Below are 19282 nucleotides of genomic sequence, written 5' to 3'. Positions count from 1 at the left end.
GTTCAGATGAGCCTTTTGGATTTGTGCCACCTAAAAATAAAAAATCAGTACACACTTCAGGGCTATAGTTCTCCTAATACTCTGCGATGGAGTTCAGAAGCTTAAGAGATGTAATTGGATTTGTTATGCCTTAAATTAACCATTAGAATCTGTTTTGGAACACAGTTGTGTAATAAAAGAAGAAATAATAGACTTTGCATAATTATTAATCTCTTGTAATAATCCCTTGTATCTCGTAACCATAAACAGATTATTTTTCAGAAACACAAGCAGTATCTGGCAGAAAAGATGACATGTATTGGTTTACTTTTCTTCTGCATGCTGATGAACATCCTCACAGGTAAGAATACTGCCGAATTTATTCTCATTTGTATTCTCATGCAGCCAGAAATATCTAGTTACTAATACAGTACCTTCTACCTAATATCAGATAAGACTCGTGTATTAATCGCAACCGCTCCGGCTGCTGGCCAAGAGTACTTGGGCTGTAGCACTGAGTGACAGCAAACAGGGAACTCCTCATTTGGCTGTTCAAGTAACAAACCCCTTTGGCTATACACAGGGTCCTACACGTGCATTACAGAACTTGCCAGCTTCTGGCTCCTTTCACGAGCAGAAAGCGCTCGTGTGCAGGACCTGGCGCTGATCAGTTCCCTCTTTCTTTACAGATGCCCGATCAATCCAGGATGGAGATGGTAATTCTCAATGTCTCTTTTTTCCCTCCTTTGTATTGCTAACAATTAGAAGAGTCATTTGTAAGTCCCAGACCTGATCACTGGCAGTGATGTTGGCAGGAACGCTTACTAACCTTGGTGGGCTGTGGAAGTGCTTTCATCCAGTTCTGGTGGAGAAAGAACAGTGATTTTGTTTTTGAAATTTCTTTAAAATTTATTACAAGCTGGCATGCTAATGTCCAATAATAAAGGTATTATATATGCAGTCTTAAAACAAAAACAGGTTACGGCTGAGCCACTAGTTCTGTTGTATGAAATCCTAACTGGAAAGCACCAGACTTACAAACATTGGATATCCGAGAGTTTTGTCTGCCCTAAACAGTAATAATTTATGTGTGTCTAGTTGTTGGCAAGAAATACTGACTTCCATGACAGAAAGCTTAAAATTGACAAATTTCCACAAATCCAATTAAAGAAACATTGGAATAAATCCCTTTCAGCACAGCCACCCTGCAGCTCATGTCACTTTGTGCGATTACCCCATTGGATTAGTGTTTGCCTTTGATTTAAAAAACCTTCCACATCCTAATGGTGTTTACACTGGCTCACTGATGATTATATTAGCTAACCTCTCTTTGGCATGTTCAGACAGAATTTTTCCTGAAAATTAAGTTGCATAGTGTATCAGCAGTAACGAGGTACTGCTATTGCAGCCATTCATCTCAGTACAACCAGCGGGACAGCCAGCAGCATGCCCCGTGCACAGACAGAAGCATGCAGGGAGAGTATCAGAACGGATACAGAAAGCAGAAATACATTGATGGCACAAGGGATAACGTGTTTACTTTTAATTCAGAACGGTTTTCCCTGTGCTCTATTTCCTTGTGGTTCAAAAATCCTTTGAATGCATCCCCTGTGTTTTCACAGGTTTAAGGGCACGACTGTATTTGTGGACAGCTCCTGTTTTTTCAGTTGTTTTCATTTTCCTTCTGAATTTGAAATCTTGTTTCAGTGAGTATCTTGTGTTTTCTCAGATAATCCTAGAGCAGGCAGCTGTCTTCCAAGTGGTGATGCCTTTACTCTCCATCTCCTCAGCCTGCTGAGTGAAGAGAGGCATGACTCTGCAGTTCCATACATTGTCAGGGCTGGACAGATCTGTTCCCTGGGAGGCCAGGGCAGATCCTGCTGTACTCAGTGCAAGGGCAGCTTGGCTGGGATGGTGGGGAATACCCACATGGCCAGGAGCTTGCAGGCAGCTGCAGGGGCACAGCAGAGATGACAGCACCTTATTCCTTACATTTTTATATTGGGCAAAGGAAATAGTGGGGAATAGGGGAAAATGGCTTTCAGCTACAGCTGCTCCTTGCTTTTAAATAACCAGCAGCCTTCTAGAAATTAAAGCAGCCCAATGAATTCTTTAATTGCCCCAAATGCGGATGATGTTCCTTCATTCCTGCTCTCCATCTTGTCCCACTCTGTCATTCCTCATGCTCCATGGCTCTCCCTGCATCTCTCCTGCTGCAAAAGCCCCCCAGGCCCCCAAGAGAACCAACAACCCCAAACCAGGTTGGGTCCCTGGACCAAGCTTTCGATTAAAATGCTTTGCATTGTAGTAATGTGCAATCATTTATATATTGTTTTTTAGATCTCTACCAGGAATCTGTTGCTTTGCCATACTGGCCCTTCTCATCCAACGACTTCTGGTCCTACGTGGAGTATTTCCGGACCCTTGGAGCCTACAACAGGATTGAAGAAATGGCCAGAGCCTTCTTTGCTCAATTCCCTTTTGGGAGCCACCTTGGCTATCACATCCCCAACCACGACCGCTAATTAATTGTGTGGCTGATTTTGCTAATACCAGTGCTGAGAGGTGTTTAAGCCAATACACACTGCCAGAGAACACACCTCAGCTGCTACTCAGCTGGTTACTAACACCTCTAGCAGTACTGCACAGCCTTTCATGCTTTAAATTAGCCTCTTCTTCATCACAATTGATGCTTTTTCTGCCAAATCAATAAACTCCGTGATTGTGCTGAGTGGGTTTGGGAGGCCTTTTGGCACAGCGGCTTGACTCTGGGCACTGATGGGAACTGATGGCTGTGCAGGTGGCAGTGAAATGCCACTCCAAGCGGCTTGGTAACGGACGCGATTCACAAACACAGCCCTTGGCAGGGTGAGGGTCTCCTCTCAGGGCAGCCCCTTGACTGGCTCAGTGGCGGTACGCTACCACAACGCCGCCATCTTGCCCCTCCCAACGCCGCCATCTTGCCCTTCCCGCCTCCACCATGGCAGCGGCGAGGCCCCGCCCCCAACGCCTTTAAAAAGCGCCGGCACCACCCGCCGCGCAGGCGCCTGTGGGGCCGGAAGTGACGGCGCAGGCGAGCTGCCATGAAGCCGGCGGTGGACGAGATGTTTCCCGAGGGGGCCGGTCCGTACGTGGACCTGGATGAGGTGAGGTGAGGGGAGGGGGGGCCCCGGGGGGCGATGGGGCTCCGCGGGGTAGCGGCCGCCGCTCCGAGGCCTGGCGGCTGCGGCCGGTGGTGGGCCCGAGACGGCCGGCGGCGGCCCGGAGACAACCGCTCAGCGCCGGCTTTCCCAGGCAGGGGGAAGCACGGGGCTGCTCATGGACCTGGCCGCCAACGAGAAGGCGGTGCACGCCGACTTCTTCAACGGTAAGAGCCGGCGCGTCCCGGGGCGGGGGGGCGGTGGTAACAGACCTTCGGGGCCGCCGGGTGACGGCCTCGGGCCTGGCGGCTGTCAGGCCCCGCCGGGCGCTGTTTCTCCCCGGCCTGGCGTGGTCGGGGCCTGGTGGTCGCGGTTCTCGCTCACCCGGCCCCAGCCCGCGCCTCGGTGTGCAGCGGGGGGGGTGGGGGGGGGATGGGGAGCGGCGCCGGGCCCCTGTTTCCCCTCTCCCGGAGGCTTTGGGCGGTGTAGCATCCTCATCGCTCCGAGGGGCAGCGTCTCGGTCCCGTTACGCGGCTGCTGGACGATGTTAATCGGCACAGACACGTGTGACAGCGGGGTGGGGCTGTGCAAACAGCCTCTGGCTGCTGCTGCCGTGTGATTATTTCATCTCGCAAGGTATGTGTGTGGATCCAAAGCAAACTAAAGCTCTTCCAATGCTCTGTCTGCATCTGACAGTGAACTGTATGCCTATGAGCACACAGAGCTGCTTTCAGAGAGCAGAGCAGCTTAGGGGTAGAACATACAACACCTTACCTATGTTTACTAAGATATGTTTTTTTAATGCTGCTTCTACAGATATGTTAAATCTGCTTCCTGTGGTGCTGTTCATGTTACAAGCTGATATACTTCAGTAAAACCGGTTTCTCCTGTTGCTCAAGGCTTAATGTACAGAGAAACAGGAAGCTCAGCTATGGTAGTCTCTGAACAGCTGTGAGGCACCCAGCTCTCTGTTGGAGCCAGGGTACTTGGGAGTGTTTTGTGAAGTTGTACCATCAGGCTGTATTATATTGTTGCATTGGTAGTTTAGGGCTCCTCTAAATAAGGGTTAAACCTCAGAGTAACATATGGCACTCGAATGTTCCTTCTGCAAGAAGAGAGACTTGATTTCAGTTCCACTGTTAGCTTGTGCTCACTGTACCAAGCCAAGCAGGTCGAGTACTTCCCAAAGATGACTAGAACAGCTGTGGTTAGCCAGCCATGTGTCAGTAGCCTGAGTGTGTTCTGAGAGAAAGGTTGTTAGCACTTTCACAGTAGTTAAACAATTTTTAAGGAAGGGTTGTTCTTAACAGCAGATCACAAATGCAGATGTCAATCAGTGAAATGTGTTTTCCCACCCTGATATTGTGCTTTTGATAGCAGATGGTACAGTAACTCTCATTCACTTAAACTTTGTTATCTAAATCATTAAAATCTGTGCTGAGTGTGGTGTGTGCATACATAACAGCTGAGACTTCTGAGGTTAATCTTATCTTATTTTTTCCAACTAGATTTTGAAGACCTCTTTGATGATGATGACATCCAGTGAACTTAGTTGTCCAGCTGTGCAGTGCTGAGATGTGGATATTCCTCTAGGATCACCTGTGGTGCCCAGTATTTATTAAAATAACAAAACAGGGAAATTGCAGGGGGGGGTGGAACCTGTGTAAGCAGCTTGGGCAAGATGAAAGCTGGATTATTGAAGATAACCAAGGAGGACATTGTGGACTGTTATTTCTAGGAAGCTGTGTATAGAGTTTCCTAATTTTACTTGCTGATGTGCTCATTGAATAAAATACAGACAAAAACTCTCTGGGGTGTTCTTTGAAAGTAGCTATTGCTGTGTTCTGAGCTCTTTTAGAGGATTATTTCATTTTTTTATTTACTAAATCATTCATGCTTAGTTTTGGGTATTATATAAAGGTACAGTGTGGCATGTTGCTGCCCAGACAAGTGCTGTTCATCCCCAAGACAGGATTATCTAGGATCTGGATACTCTGACTGTCAGTTGCCAGTCACACAAAGAGGAGCATCTGTCTTCCCCTGCTTCAGGAGAGGTGTTCAGCTCCCATCAATACTTGGCTTGTAATCTGGGAAGCACAGTAATACAAAATAGGGATCTCACCCTACTGATTTAAGCAGAAAAATGTTCTGCTCCTGGGTCATGGGAATACTGAATTTAGAAGTTGGCTGTGAAATTGTACTGTGTGCAAAGAAAATAACTTCAGGATTCTCCTCTCCTGCAGCAGGTAATGTCATTATTCATATTTGTATGTACAGTGTTTATGAATCTCTCTGTTAAGCATTCATGTTTTGACACAAGCTTTCAGAACACTTCTAAGCATGTTTGGTTTTGTACCCTTTGGTGCCCAAAGTGAGCCTCTGAATGGGAGGAACAGGTGAGGTTTTAGAATATCACTTCAGATTCAAGATTTTAATCCTGTCTAATCTTAAACTCAGTCTGTATTTCCTAGCTTGATTACAAAAGAATGCTGGGATGGATCTTCAGAATTTTTAAGACTTCATGCTACTTAAATTTTGCCTGGAGTGAAACTGGTCTATCCCATCCTTCTTGCAGGTATTTCTGCGTGATTTTCTGTAAAAAAAGAAACCTTAAACATAATGGTAAATTAGATTATGAACTTAATCTAAGTACAATTAAAACTGCAGGTCTAGGTGTATTTTTATGGTGTTCCTGTGAGGTTTCTCAGCATCCTCTGCTTCATTGTGCAGTGTGCCTGAAGTCAGCATTCTGATGTTTGCTCTGCCTAGTGTCTGACCTTCCAACGTGTCCCTGAAGGAGTGGTTTCATGCAGGCAGTCTGCTCCTTTTTAGTGCCCTGCTTAGAGGGATGGGTTTCAAGCTTTCATTCTTGCAATCAGTGTAAACATTCTGAGTGGGAGCAGCTGGGTCTGGACTGTTTCTTGCTTTGCTGCTGTGCTTTCCCCACACTTGATTTTGAGAAGTGAGCTGCTGCCAGTAAATGGAGGCTGCATTCTGAACACTCTCAAAAGATGAGTTTTAAGAAGCAGCCCTTGCTTCTTTTTTTTAGCTACTTTTATTTTACTGATGCCCAGACTCTTCAAGATGTCACCTTGGTTTTAGAATACTTTCTCAGCCCTGTTTTGTGTGGATTTCTCCTCTTGTTTTTCATTTGTCTTGCTTAAGCTGTAAGAAACTCCAGCCCTGTTTGCTCACAGCAGCAGGAGAATATTCTGTGATGCAAATCCATCTTGAATGATTGCTGTGTGGTATGAGTGGTGTTACAGTCCCACCTTCCTTTAGAGATGTTCAAACCCACAATGTAGTGATGGCTTGTAGGTGCTAATGGTGAATGGTTCTAGTTTTGCAGTGTCATTGTGCTTGATGAAAACATGGAACCTATCCTGATGAAGCTGGGTAGAGGGCAAGTAACATTCACAGCCTACAAGTCAAAGTTCTTTTCACCCTGGCCAGGCTGCAGCAACCCAGTGAAGGCTCAAAACCATCAGATTTATGTAGCTTTCCAGAATCTCAATGTTTCATGTTAAAAAGCAGCATAAATAGTACTGCTGGTGCCTGGAAACTGTGGTATGCTGGTCTGTAGGGAAGGAACTCCCTCTAAGGTGTAGTAAAATTCAGTATGAAGAGAAGTGCTGAATTTCATGAAGGTCTTGGTGTGCAGCTGATGCTGCCATGGCTACTGCAAGTAGGTGGTTGGTTGGTTGGCACAGCTTCCTGGCTGCTGAATTGCATGTAAATGATCCCTGCTGTGGGCTTGTTCTCAGGATGAAGTGCAGTGCAAGTTCTTCAGAGTTGGAATGGGATGATACCAAAGCTATATATGTTGTGAAGAATGTCATTCTCCAGCTACAAGGAGATTGGGTGGGGAGTTTGTATATGGCTTTGCCTTTCTAAAGAGGGCTGTTAATGTGTGAGAACTTCAATCACGAACTGTAATCTGCTTGGGTCCCATTTGGGATGGTATTAATATGGAACAAGTACTCTGAAGAACAAACTGCCTTTCAGATTGTCTCTCTGTTACCATTTGTCAAGCCCTTCAGTCTAATTAGTCTGCAGGCAATCAGCCTGTTGTCAGGAAATAATCGTGAGATGTCAAAATGCCTAATAAAAACTGATTTAAAGGGCATTAGCCTGCCTCAGCCACTCCATTTACTGAGCTTTGATTCTTCTACCTCTGTGGAGATCAACACTGCTCACAACAGCCTGTTCTAGCACTGTTTTGTGTGCTTTCAGGTGTCTGTAACTGGACAAGCTGCTCAGTATTGCCATGGCCAAAGGAAGGCTCTAGTCTGCAGAGATGCAGGGATGTGGGGGTCAGTGCTGTGAGCTGCCCTGCTGACTTCAGTGGGGCTGCTGGTGATGTGCAGAGCAGAGTCCTGGCAGGATGAGCTCCCAGGAGCTGAGATGCTTTAGTAAGGGGTGCAGATGAAAAGGAATAGCTTAAACCCTTAAAGGTCCACCTGCTCCCATTGGTAGTCTCACAAGGGCTGTTGTCTGCTTGCAGGAAGTGCAAGTGATCTCTTGAGCTGAAAATAATCCAGGTAATTGTGAAGGAGGGGAAGTTCCCATGCTAGAGGAAGCTGCCTGTCATCTGTACCTGGTCATTCTGCAGTGCCTTTGCTGACCTGGCTGTCAGGTTAAGGGGAGAACCCAGCATTCTGCTGCTCTTCATGTGGGCAGGAACAGGGGAGTTCAGACCTGGTGGTATAGTAGTGGGTGTTCCCTGGCTTGTTTGGGGCTTGTATTGTTTCTTAACTTCCAGGGAATTTAAAGAAAATGTTTTCCTTTCAGTATTGGATTTAAGGAGTTGAAACAGAAAATACTCTTCTCCATAAAGTAGTAATTGATTTAGATGAATAAATTGAGTTGTTCCTGCTTCTGCAGGGTGTTGGGAAGCTAGCAGGCATCTGCTTGCTCTCAATGTGCAGTTGTTGAGCACATGAGACCATGCTGGGCAGATGACAGTGCAGCCCTGTTCTCTGCCAGCCCCCCTGTCAGTGGTGGGGCTGGAATGCCAGCAGCACATCAGGGCTCTTGGAAAGGCACCAGTGAAGGGCAGCTCAGGCCTTGGCAGCAGACGTGGCTTTGAGGACCAGGATTTGCTTCCATGATTTTACTTGCAGATGATTTTTTTCAGTTTGCTTTTTGCTTGCTCCAGTTGGTCCTTGCCCAGCAGCAGGGTCAGGATGCTAATCCAAACTGCGACCTTGTTCTCCAGTTCCTCCAAGGGGTTCAGAGCAAAGGGGAGGAGCAGAGCTTTCTAAAGCTTCTAACAGTGGCAAGTAGGGCTGTTTTGGTGAATACTTTTCTTATCTACAGAACTCAGCTAATGTGTAGGAAGCTCCCAGTCAGCTGAACAGAACTATGTTCAGTACATCAGTTCTGCAGCTGTGACACATGTACAAGCCCCATAGCATCCTCCTGTATGAATATGACTGCAATGTTAGGTGATGCTTCTCCTTCTGGACATGCAGTCTGAGCACCCCCCACCTCCCCAAAAGCTGCCATGAGGGAAGGACCAAAGCCAGAGCCAGGCTTTGAGACAACAACTGCCAGGCTTGGTCTCTCCTGCAGACATGCTTTGGTCCTCTGTGGAGCACTCTGTCATCCCACTGCCAGGAGGCTGGCCAGGAGTTCCCTGGGCCTCTCCTGGGGTGCTGGTCACCTGCCACAAGGTCTGATGGTACCTGCAAGCATCCCAAGTAGGGTGGGCTGGGCTGTGGGACGATGCAGAGGGCTGCTCACTGTGTGGGGTTCAATGAGCCCTTCCCACATGGCCCAGGTTTCTGTGTTCTTTGTGCTACAGCCATGGGGTGGGAGGTGGGAGATGGGAGATGCTGTTGGCCTGGCTGTGCCACTGTGGGCCATATCAATGATAGGACATTGCAAGGGCTGGTAAGACATCCTGGGCTCTGCCCTGGCCTGAAGCACACAGCATCTGATGTGTGTGGCAGTGTGAAAATCCATGCCTAAGCCTCTGAGTCCCAATCTTTGGGATAAAGCTGTAAGCATATTTACTCCTGCTGCGAGGCAGCAAGGAAAGGAATCATTTGGTTTGGCTGCCTCTTGGGAACTAGTCTTTAAATTAGTATTTCCTCCTAGTGTTTATCCCAAATGCCTCTTAGCACTTTGGTCGTTTCAATTTTCCCTGTCTTCAGAAAATCCATCTGAAAACATTTAAAAAACTACTGCAAAAGCTCTTGTCTTGCTCCTTTCAGTTTAAGCCTCTTATGCCATTTGATCCAGCAGCTGCTGCATTTTTAAATCTCCTTTTCTTTATGGATTTTTTTTTTTGAGTTTGTGTGGTTTGATGGGCTTTTTTTATTTTCTTCCCCTCTTTTTCCTTGTTCCCTTCCCATTAATTCACTCAATAGGAGCAGGTTTTTTCCCTGGCTCTCTGAATTCAGCCCGACGAGACTGAGCATCAGTTTAGCCCTTGTTGCATCTCGTGTGCTTGAAGCCTCCTGGGCCAGCAGAGGCCCCTCTCTGCCTGGCTGGTTGGCGTGGATTCGGGCACAGTGGTTGTGGGGAAACAGGCTGGAAACTGGTGCTCATCTTATCCAAAAAAGGAGGCAATTCAGTGTGAGGTGGAGAGATGCTGAAGCCTTGGTGAACGCTAAAGGGCTGGGAGCTTCTCAGGAAGGCAGAAGGGGGGTGTCCCTGTGTGTGCCAGCCCAGAGTGCCTCACCTTGCCAGAGAAGTATGTTGACATATATACAACTTATTTTTCCCTGGGCTGCCTGGTGAAGCTATGAGAGCATCCCTCTCCTCAAACCCTTCCCACCAAGGCAGACAGGAATGCAGGAGTGTTCTCATTGAAAGAGTTTTTATTGTTGCTATTATCTGTAACGTGGTAACTCACTGGAGCGTAGGAAATGCTGCTGGTGGGAGTAGTTGCAGTTGAAGCTCTTAATGCTGTTCTTGGCTTGTAGTAATATGTTAGCTCTGATCTGTGTTAGCTTGTTCTGAAGCTTAACAGGAGTTAACAGATCTTTGAATGTATCTGAGAAGCCATCGAGTCCTCTTCTAGCTAAAATTCAGACAAGCTCCTTGGAGAACTGTTTGGTGGGATTGCTACTAATCTCAGCCTTAGTGCTCTGTCCCCACTGAGCTAACCTTGCCCAGAGGTGAATCTTACCAAGAGGCCCTGTCTGCCTGGGGCAGTCCTGAGGGTGTTCATCCCAGGAGCCCTCTCAGCTCCTGAAGCTCTGACCAGATGGTGCCTTGCCATTGCTGATGGCACGCTTAGGTGCAGGAGAGAAGAGGCACCCTTGCTAGCTCTCAACTTCTGCCTGGGCTTGGGAGCCATTCATGGTTGGGCAGGACCCTGCCAGCTTGCAGGTGGAGTCTGTAAGGTGCTGCTCATGTGCTTAGTGCCATGCTGATGGCCTCTAGCTGAACAACTACTCAAGCCATCGCTTCCAGCGCTAGGCGAGTGATTTGGGCAGGGACACCTCCACCCTTGGGTCCCCTCTGTCCAGGACCCTCGAAGGACCTTCTGTTCCCTGGTCAGGTGCAGTGCTTGCAGGGGAGCTACTGCCACCTCTGAGCATAAAAACTGTGGGGCCAACATGTCTGTGCTGACCTAAGGACCCCCAAAGCCACACAGTCGATGGGATGTGTTTTTTGTGTAGCCTCACCAACAGTCATAAAGCTTTTCAGATAAATCAAAAGAGAAGATCCCTGCTGTAGCTGAGCATGCTGTCTATGTGAGAGGTCATGGTAGGGGATAAACATAAAAGGAAAATCAAAGGATTAAAATCAATGAAAGCTGATAATCTGAATATATTCAAAGATGTGGGCTAAAGAAAAGAGACAATAAACCATGGGTGGAAGTCAAAGGCCCTAGTAAGACAGGGAGTTAGGATGGAAAAACTGGGGCCATCTGTTTTGTCTGGAAACAAGTGCAGAGAAGGCTTTTGTGAATAGGCTTCTCCCTCTTTTGCTCAAATTTTGAAATGGCTAAAATCTGTACCATTGGGCTACACTAATTGAGATTGTTAAAAAAGGGAAATTTAGAATGTGATACTTAAATGTAACCAGGTTTCCTCTGGTGGGAGTGGTGTTTGACTTTGGGCCCAGGTTTCCACAAGGAGCACAAGAGCAGAGGTTGTAAGCGAGCTCTTGGTCCCATGGAAGTCATTCCTGTATAACCTCACTGATTTCACAGGAGGTTGGGGTCCACCCTTGGCAATTGTTGCCCCTGCAAAAGGCTATTTTCTGGTAAATACAGTATAGCTATAGTGCCAGTGCCCCAGAGCGCTGCCTGGGGTGAAGCCACCCCGGCCCTTTCCATGCAGCACCCCCCCAAGCAGCAGTTTTAATGGACTTCTGGGTCTGGGTACAGGAGGAAGCCCATGAAAGTGGAATCATTGATGTTGTCAGCGTAGACGCCGTTGTTGTTCCCCTCCCCGTACACCTGAAGCCAGACCTCATCCCCAGTGCTGAGGTGCAGCAGGACGGAGCCGCTGGCTTGGTCCACGTTGTTCTCCTGGAACTGGTCATAGGTGAAGATCACCGCCTTGTCCTTCTTGTAGAGGCTGACCTTGACGTCCGTCAGGTAGACCGTCAGGTGGTAGGCGAAGTAGTAGGTGCCGGGGATGCTGCAGAGGAACTTGCCGGTGCTGGTGTCGTAGTGGCTCTGCTCGTTGTAGAAGACCTTGTTGAAGCGGATGGGGACGTTGGGGTGGGGGACTCGCTCTGTCAGCCCCACGCTGAAGGCAGAGCGGTGAACGAAGGCCCCTTCGCCCTTCTCCCCCTTCTGCCCTGGGTATCCAGGAAATCCTCTTGGCCCTTCCGGCCCTGGGATTCCGACTTCGCCTTGGTCACCTTTGGGTCCTTGTGCACCTGAGGGAATGAGTGGGGACAGGGTGGTGTTTGCAGTGCGCTGGCAGCTGATACCCACTGGCCTGGCATGCAGAGGGGGATGTGGCGTGAGGATCTGCTCGGCAGCATGGAGCGAGGGGTATCCCTGAGGAAAGGCTGGGCAACCCCAACATCCCTCACGAGCTGAGATAGCAGGTGGGAAGCCCACTCACCACCCCACCTCCCCAGCTATGTGCAGATCTGCCAAGAGGGGCATACCTGATAAAAACATTGTTAATTGAAAAAGTGACCACCAGACCAAGCTCTCTGATTTGGGGTGTGGTTTCTCCATCCCTGGAGATATTCAAAAGCCATCTGGACCCACCAGATGTGAGACCTGCCAGGACTGGGACTTGAGGCTGCCCACAGGTTCCAGCACCAATGTATACCCTGCTCCCCACCAACCTTGCTCTCCTTTCTCTCCTTTTAGTCCATCTTTTCCATCTTTCCCGTCTCGTCCAGGGAGCCCGTTGTGGCCAGGGTAGCCGGGAGCTCCTCCCATCCAGTTGGCACATGGTGTTTTGGGGTCAGGCTGGCTGTCCTCAGCAGTTATCTCTGTACAATGAGGGGCCAGCAGCAGCAGCGAGCAAAGGAGAAAGCCTGCCGGGGCCCCCATCATCGGTTCCTGAGGTGGACAATGGCTTTGTTAACTTCAGAGGTTAACAGGGGGAAAAAAGCTGTGAAGAAAACCCCACCCCCGAATAACAGAGAGGCACTGAACACTAAAGTTTGGATTGGCATGTCCAAAGGAAAGCAATTCTGTTTATCCCAAGGGCCCTGCTGCATCCAGCACAGTGCTGGCCTGAGCTCCACAAGCCACGCCAGGATGGGGCTCCTGGGAGCAGCAGGGACCTCAGCCTGGGAGCACATCCAGCACAGAGCAGCACAAACACTCCCCTGGTACTCACAGGCTCTCTGCACAGGCACAGATGCAGCTCAGTACCAAGCTCATCAGATGCCAGGGTACCCCTGCCTGATTTCTTTGCAAAGCTCTGCTCACTTGGCCACAACATGGTTCAACGTCCTGCCCCAGCTGGGTGAGCAGCTGGTTGAAAGCACAAGTCTGGCAGAGCCTGTCCTAAAACCTCAAAGCCTTTAAGCCAAGCAGGTGGTTTATTGCTGCGTGCACAGCCCCCCAACCTGGGTCTGTCTAAGGTGAGCAGAATCCACGGCCAGGCTTTCCATCCCCTCTGAGCCACTGCATGGAATGATGATACTGTTGGGTTTATTCCCTAAATGATGTTTCTGGATTACAGAAAGCCATGCTGTGTAGTGGTTAGGGTCATGGTTTTGGTTAATCCAGTTGCTTCAGTAGTCAGAGCGATTAGTGTGGCTCCCCAGACCCAGGTGGGTGGTGACACCGTACGGCCAGCCTGGAGCTTTGTTCTGGGGCTCCCAGGAGTCAGTGGGACCTTGGTGGGAGTCGGGTCAGGCTTTTAGGAAACAGATAGTTTAAAAGTACAGTTGTTGTGTGACACTGCTCCCCAGGCAGAAATTACACCCCGGGACAAGAATGGTATCTGGTTGTGAGGATTCCAAGTGGCACAACAGGCAATGAACAGTGAGTAAGAGCATGGCTGGCTGCTCCTGGAGCTCCCTAAGTTCCAAGAAAAACAATATTTCAGAGCAATTCCTTTGCAGGGTCGATTTTTCTAGGCAAGATATTTAAATGTCATGTTTTAAATACTGCCTTATTAGCTCTCCTGCAGTTGCTTCAAAGGAAGCCAAGTAACAATGAGGTTAACATGATTTCAGCTTTTGTGGGATGCTGGGGAGGGGGGGGGGGCTTTGAACAAAACTTCCAAGCTCTGCTTATGGCTTTGGTGGGCTGTGCCTAATGTATAAAATCAGGGAACTCTAAAGCCTTACCCACCCTGATGGGCTCTGGCAATCCAGCAGCTCCAAGGCAACCTGTGATGGGACTGTGGTCCTGGCTCAGAGGCAGTTTTGGGGCTGAGGGTGCCACGGGGGGCAGAGACCAACCTGAGCCATGGGCAGTGTTCCTGTGTCTCTGCACCTTGGGAAGCAAATCCCACAAGGGGCTTGGATTGGCAAGCGGGGGTGCGTTATTTGGCCCATTGAAAGGTGGCCATCCTGCCGGGCCAGGGTGGCCTGTCCCACACCCTGGGTCGCTTTGGGCTCCACTCCATGCAGGCACCCCTCCAAAATCAGCACAGGCTTTCTGGGGGCATCCAACTGCATGAGAACACACTAGTGTTCCATAAAAATCTGCCTCAAAATTGTGTTTTTATTTGAGCTTTCTCATAGGCTGCTGGAAGCCAGAATGCCAGGAAGGTGTCAGTGATGTGTCTCACAGACAGCCCCACAGCCACCCAGAATAACCCCTCCGTGGTGGTGGAAGCGGTGCAAGCCCGAGGCAGTCCCACGCAGGGCTGCAGAGACACCCCCCACCCCACCCCGAAGGATTCCCCCAGCTCGCTCCAAGGGGCTCCGAGCGATGCCCATCCCACAGTGTCCCAGGGTGGCTCTTCACAGCCCTTACCTTACACGCTCTGGTTTTGTGCTCTCTGTTGTGAGATGCAAACAGAAGTGGCTTCTGCTGCTACAGCTGACTGAACCAGGAGCAGTTTGCTCACTGGAGAATCGGAGCATTTCCCTGGCACAGGCATGTCTCACAAGGGGAAAGTTTCTAAGCTCTCTGCTAGCTCCGAGTTGTAACTTTGGTTTAGGTACAACACCCCTGTGCTGTATCTTTCCCATTCCTTTTTGCCTTTCCATCTGTTACTCAGCAGCTTAACATGGAATAGTCTGCTATATCCGAATGGCAGTTGTACCTTGTGGGTGTGTAATAGATGAACTAAATATTCTTGGTGGTTTTCAGTTATTCCTTTAGTAGCTACTACGTTAGAAGCTCATGTGGATCGTATGGAGCTTATTAATTTATCAGCAGAAATGTGCACATCTTCCATAAAGAACAGTGCCATTTGTAAATGCTATATGGTGATTCAGACCATGATTCAGAATTTAAATTTCACATAATATACATACATAATATATATACATTTGATATTTTGGGGGTTTTAATGCACTTAATGCAGAGCAGAACAAAAAAAAAAATCCATTGTTTCCAACTCTATTATTTTCTCCAAAGAGTACTAATCACAGGGTTGGATTATGTTGATTTTATGTAATTATTTGTGGCACAGGTTTTGCTGATGTTCCAGGAGGCTCACAGGGTGGTGCAGGTTCCTGGCAAGGAGCTGATACGGCTCAGGGAGATGTTGGGCGAACCCAATCTTCCCAGGAGCCTTCGAGGGAAGAGGTGAATGGAAAGGTGTCAGTGCAGTGCTCGCTGTTACAGCCATGTGGTTTTCCCCTGTTGTGGGGTTTTGATCTCTAAATAGAGTTTCCAAAAATGGGGGTAGGCATCCAAGGGAAACTGGCTATTCTTGGTTTAAAAGACTCACTGGCTATTCTGAGAAAACCCTCTAAGAAAGGAAACCTCTTGCGAACAGAAAAGCCTGCCTGTCCCATCCAGCCCGAAAGGAGAGAAAATTCCAAACTCAGTTAAAGGAAGCAAAAAATCATCGTGCTTACCAGCAGCTGCTTCGAGTCCTGCTGGGCTTGCTGCAGTCCCTCTAGAAATGAAGTCCGGCTACCACATGGCCGTCCCTAAGGGCACGAGGAGCTGTCAGCTCAGACACTGCATTTTCCATTTGCTATTGCGCATGCTGACCTAAAAGTTGGGTTTTCCCATTAATTTTTCCTGGCTGTCGCTGGGCTTTTGGACCACTTGTATCATCCGGCCGCTCTGGGAGAGCTTGCGAAGGCATCCTCGGTGGGGGAAAGATGGGTTGGGGAGTTTGATAGAGGCTGAAGGACCGGTGGTTTGCCAGAGATGCCTGTGTGAAACCTCCTCATCCAGGGCTTGTACGGCACAGGCTGCTGCTCTGTGTAAATGTTGTCAGCTCTGGTGGAGAAAGCGTCTCCACTGCCTCACATTAACACCCTCAAATGCTGGGGGCGGGCTGGGGGGGGATACTCAGCACATTAGTTAATGAGTTATTGCAGGAGAAGTTTGGGCTTCTTTGAATGGCACGAGCCGTTCCTGCACGGAGGCTGCTGCCACACCAAAGAAGGACAAAGCTGCTGTCGGGGAAGGACAGTGCTGGGGGGAGAGGTTTGTCTCAGGCCAGCCAAGCACATGCCAGCGCTACTGTAAACAGCAGTCAGCCGGGCCCTGCACGTGCCTGCCAACCTAGCACACGGTTTGGCTGTCGGTCAAAGCAAAGTCTTTTTCCTCCCTCCCTGCATGCGTGTCTCCTTCCAAAACTGGAACCTCAGAGGTATCATATCCTCCGTATCATACCCTCTCCAGCTGCCCCAGGGCAGATCAAGGTTAGCTAGGCAGGACCTTGGCAAACCTGGGCTATTGGACCAGGAAAACATAGTGCAGTGTGTGCTGTTGCAACTCGGCGTGGGGTGTCCTTGGGAGAGGGGAAACCCATCCCAGTGAGTGTCAGCAGGACAGCATGCCAAATCCTGAGCTGCTATAAAGACCTGGCTATCTGGAAGGACTAAATGAACCCATAAATAATTTCTCACATATATTTTTATATATATATCTGGAAGTCAGCAAGAAGGGAGTTGCTGCAGGGTGGCTGCTTGCTGCCTGCCTTGTTTTGGCCAAATCCTTAGTCTGGTGTTTGAAGAAATTATTACTATTGTTATTATTGTTGTTGTTGTTGTTGTTGTTGTTGTTATTATTATTATTATTATTATTATTATTATTGTTATTGTTATTATTATTATTATTTTGGATGCTGTTTTTCCATACAATCCCTTGTGCAACCCTGGTAAAATATGACAGAGATCTACTTGGATCTGTTGCTTTCATATAACTGAGATTTACTAGAGCTCTGTGTGTGTGTGTGTTTGAACGCGTGGGATGCCAGTGTTTCTGTTGAAGACTCATCTCCTGAGCCTTGAATGGAGGAGTGGGATCCTGGAACTGAAATAGGAACTCTTTTTGCAGTGGAGATGAGAGGATTTTGGCTGCCTCTCCCCAGGGTGTGAGCGAGACAAGGCTGGCTTCCCTGCCAACTCTGTCTGAACCCCAAAATGCACGACTGGGGTATTTATTAGGCTGCTGATACTTGAAAATTGGGCCTGATGTGTTTAGTAGGTTGTGCTGCAGTTACTGCATGGCCTTTCAGTTCGGTTGTTACGAAAAATACCCCAGTGACAAGTCTTCCAGTAGTCCATCCAAAAACCTCCCAGAGGCAGGTGGAAGGCAGTGCTGCCTCCGGATTTATCCCTGGGGTGCAGCCACCCCTGATGCACTTGCTTGGGGCTGTGTTGTCCTGCACACTCGGTGTGCAGGTTGGTGCTGGTTCCTGTTCCTGCTGCAGAAGGAGAAGCTGTACAATCTGCTGAGCTGCTCCTGGCTGTTGCTTACTGGCACAGAGAGAAAGCTGCCACCTTCAAGCCCTGCCATACCTTCTCTTTGCACTGCGGTCACCAGCCCTCTGGGCAGGACGTGGTGCCTCTACCTAACTCAGCTACAAACTCTGTGTGAGCCTGACCTTGTTCTCTCCCTCATGCAAGCCTGCAAATATCAAACACGCACCCGACATGAGGGACTGTGGGTTGCGGTTTTCAGTAAGAATTAAAAATGAGCAGGAAGTTATATTTAGCCAGCTATAAACAGAAACAAAACAGAGCAGGAGGCTCGTTAACGGCTGTGCTCTGTCAGCAGGGACGTGGTGCCTGCTAGCACGATCTCAGGGGTGGGAAGCTGCTTTGGACATGGGGATGTTGGGATGACTGCCTCAGGAGAAGGGAGGTCGGTGGCTGCCCAGCCCAGCCTGGCCCTGTGGGCAGGATCCATGCGGTGCAGAGTCCTCCCTTGCCTGCCCACCGTTTTCCCCCCACAGCAGGGTCGAGCCAGCACCACCGTGGAGCCCAGCCCATGGGAACTGTTGTCCCCACGGTCTTCCCTTCCTGAAGCTGCCGTGCCCCTCTCCACCCTGGGTCTGTGGCCCCACTGCTGGGAGCTGGCCCCTGCCCTGTCCCAGCTCGCTGTCCCCCCTGGGATGCCTGGCTCTTCCCTTGTCTTTCCGCTGGCCCTGGATACCGCACGTCCCAGAAACAACACACATTCCCTGCTTTGCTAAAAATGGCAAAAACTGCTTGTGCCATTTCATGGCCTGGCTGGCAGGCTGTATCGTGCTATTTCAGTGCTGCCCAGGGCTGTGCACAGAGGAGGGACCACAGCCTCTGTGCCAGGGACACTGCTGGCTCTGTCCCTGGGTGCTGCTGGCAGCCCTGATCACCCCTCTACTGCCGTCTGGCTGAGTCCACTTGTGTGTCCAGACAGGCCCCTCACCCATCCCTGCCATTGCCCTATGGGCACCTGTATCAGGTGTGTGACAGGGGTGAGGGATGAGGATGCAACTCCAAACATAAAGCAGGAAAACAGCTTTTAGCACCAGTGCTGCCATCAGCAAGGACCCTGGCCACAGACAGGAGTTCTCCGTGATGCCACGCATCGTTGTGCACTCAAGCCCGTCCCCATACAGCATCGTACTTCCATCTAGTGGCTAATTAATAATGGAGGAGAGAAGCTCTTTCCCTGAGTGCAGGCTGGAGGGTGTCAGCCTGGTCCTTCAGGGCTGCTCATCCCCTTCTCTGGCAACCTGTATCTCATGGGGCCTGCCATGCCCCAAGGTGTCCCCAGGGCCACCAGCATGGCATGTGGTGCAGCTGTGCTTGTCACAAGCCTTGTGGAGCTGGACATTCCCACTGGATTCTCTCTCCTGTGTGAGTGCAAGGGGACAGCACAGGTCTAGGGACTGGCAGACCTGGCAGTGGTGGCCACAGCAGGCTGCGCAGCGCAGTGTGGGTCAGCCCAGCCCAGCCCAGCCCAGCCCGCAGGAGGGTGCGAGGGCTCTATGGGGCTGTGGGGATGCCTGGCTGGGCTGGCACGGTGCGGTTCTCCCCCCAAGGCCATGGTACCGTGTGGGGGATAGTGGGGGAGGCAGGGCCCCATGGTACATGCCACAGTGGGGGTGCTGAGTCAGCATTTGGGGGCTGGTGGAAGCCAGCAGTGAGGAGGGGGTGCATCCTGCCCTGTGGGATGGGGAGAGCGCTGGCCCGCTGTGCTTGCAGGACTGCCGGACCCACCTGATGCTCTTTGCCTTTGCTGGATGAATCCAGTCCCCTCCTCGGCAGTGGCCTTACCGATTTCTCAGCCCGTTTCACATGGACAAACAGGCTCTTTTCTTCCCTGCAGTGGGCAGCTCTGGTACAGCAGCTCCTTGCCAGGCTCGAGCAAC

The 19282-nt window shown here is 49.8% G+C and overlaps 3 protein-coding genes across 3 annotated transcripts; 2 read left to right on the top strand and 1 right to left on the bottom strand.

Moving 5' to 3' along the window:
* Positions 1-288: 288 nt before the first annotated feature.
* Positions 289-2504, top strand: OTOS (otospiralin; the record flags this gene model as incomplete). The annotated part of the gene is made up of 3 exons (XM_084267167.1): positions 289-340; positions 669-695; positions 2320-2504. 3 exons carry the CDS (start codon positions 289-291, stop codon positions 2502-2504), a joined length of 264 nt encoding a protein of 87 aa, XP_084123293.1.
* Positions 2505-3028: 524 nt separating this feature from the next.
* COPS9 (COP9 signalosome subunit 9) lies at positions 3029-5102 on the top strand. Its single transcript, XM_084267120.1, has 3 exons — positions 3029-3125; positions 3274-3346; positions 4628-5102. Exons 1-3 carry the CDS (start codon positions 3063-3065, stop codon positions 4663-4665), a joined length of 174 nt encoding a protein of 57 aa, XP_084123246.1. The 5' UTR covers positions 3029-3062; the 3' UTR covers positions 4666-5102.
* A 4855-nt stretch (positions 5103-9957) lies between these two features.
* ADIPOQ (adiponectin, C1Q and collagen domain containing) lies at positions 9958-12603 on the bottom strand (the record flags this gene model as incomplete). The annotated part of the gene is made up of 2 exons (XM_084267367.1): positions 9958-11966; positions 12390-12603. 2 exons carry the CDS (start codon positions 12601-12603, stop codon positions 11440-11442), a joined length of 741 nt encoding a protein of 246 aa, XP_084123493.1. The 3' UTR covers positions 9958-11439.
* Positions 12604-19282: the final 6679 nt, after the last annotated feature.

Source organism: Gallinula chloropus, assembly GCF_964237585.1.
Source record: "Gallinula chloropus genome assembly, chromosome: 8".
NCBI lineage: Eukaryota > Metazoa > Chordata > Aves > Gruiformes > Rallidae > Gallinula > Gallinula chloropus.
Note: the sequence above shows the minus strand (reverse complement) of the source record. Positions and strands in the feature narration are given on the sequence as shown.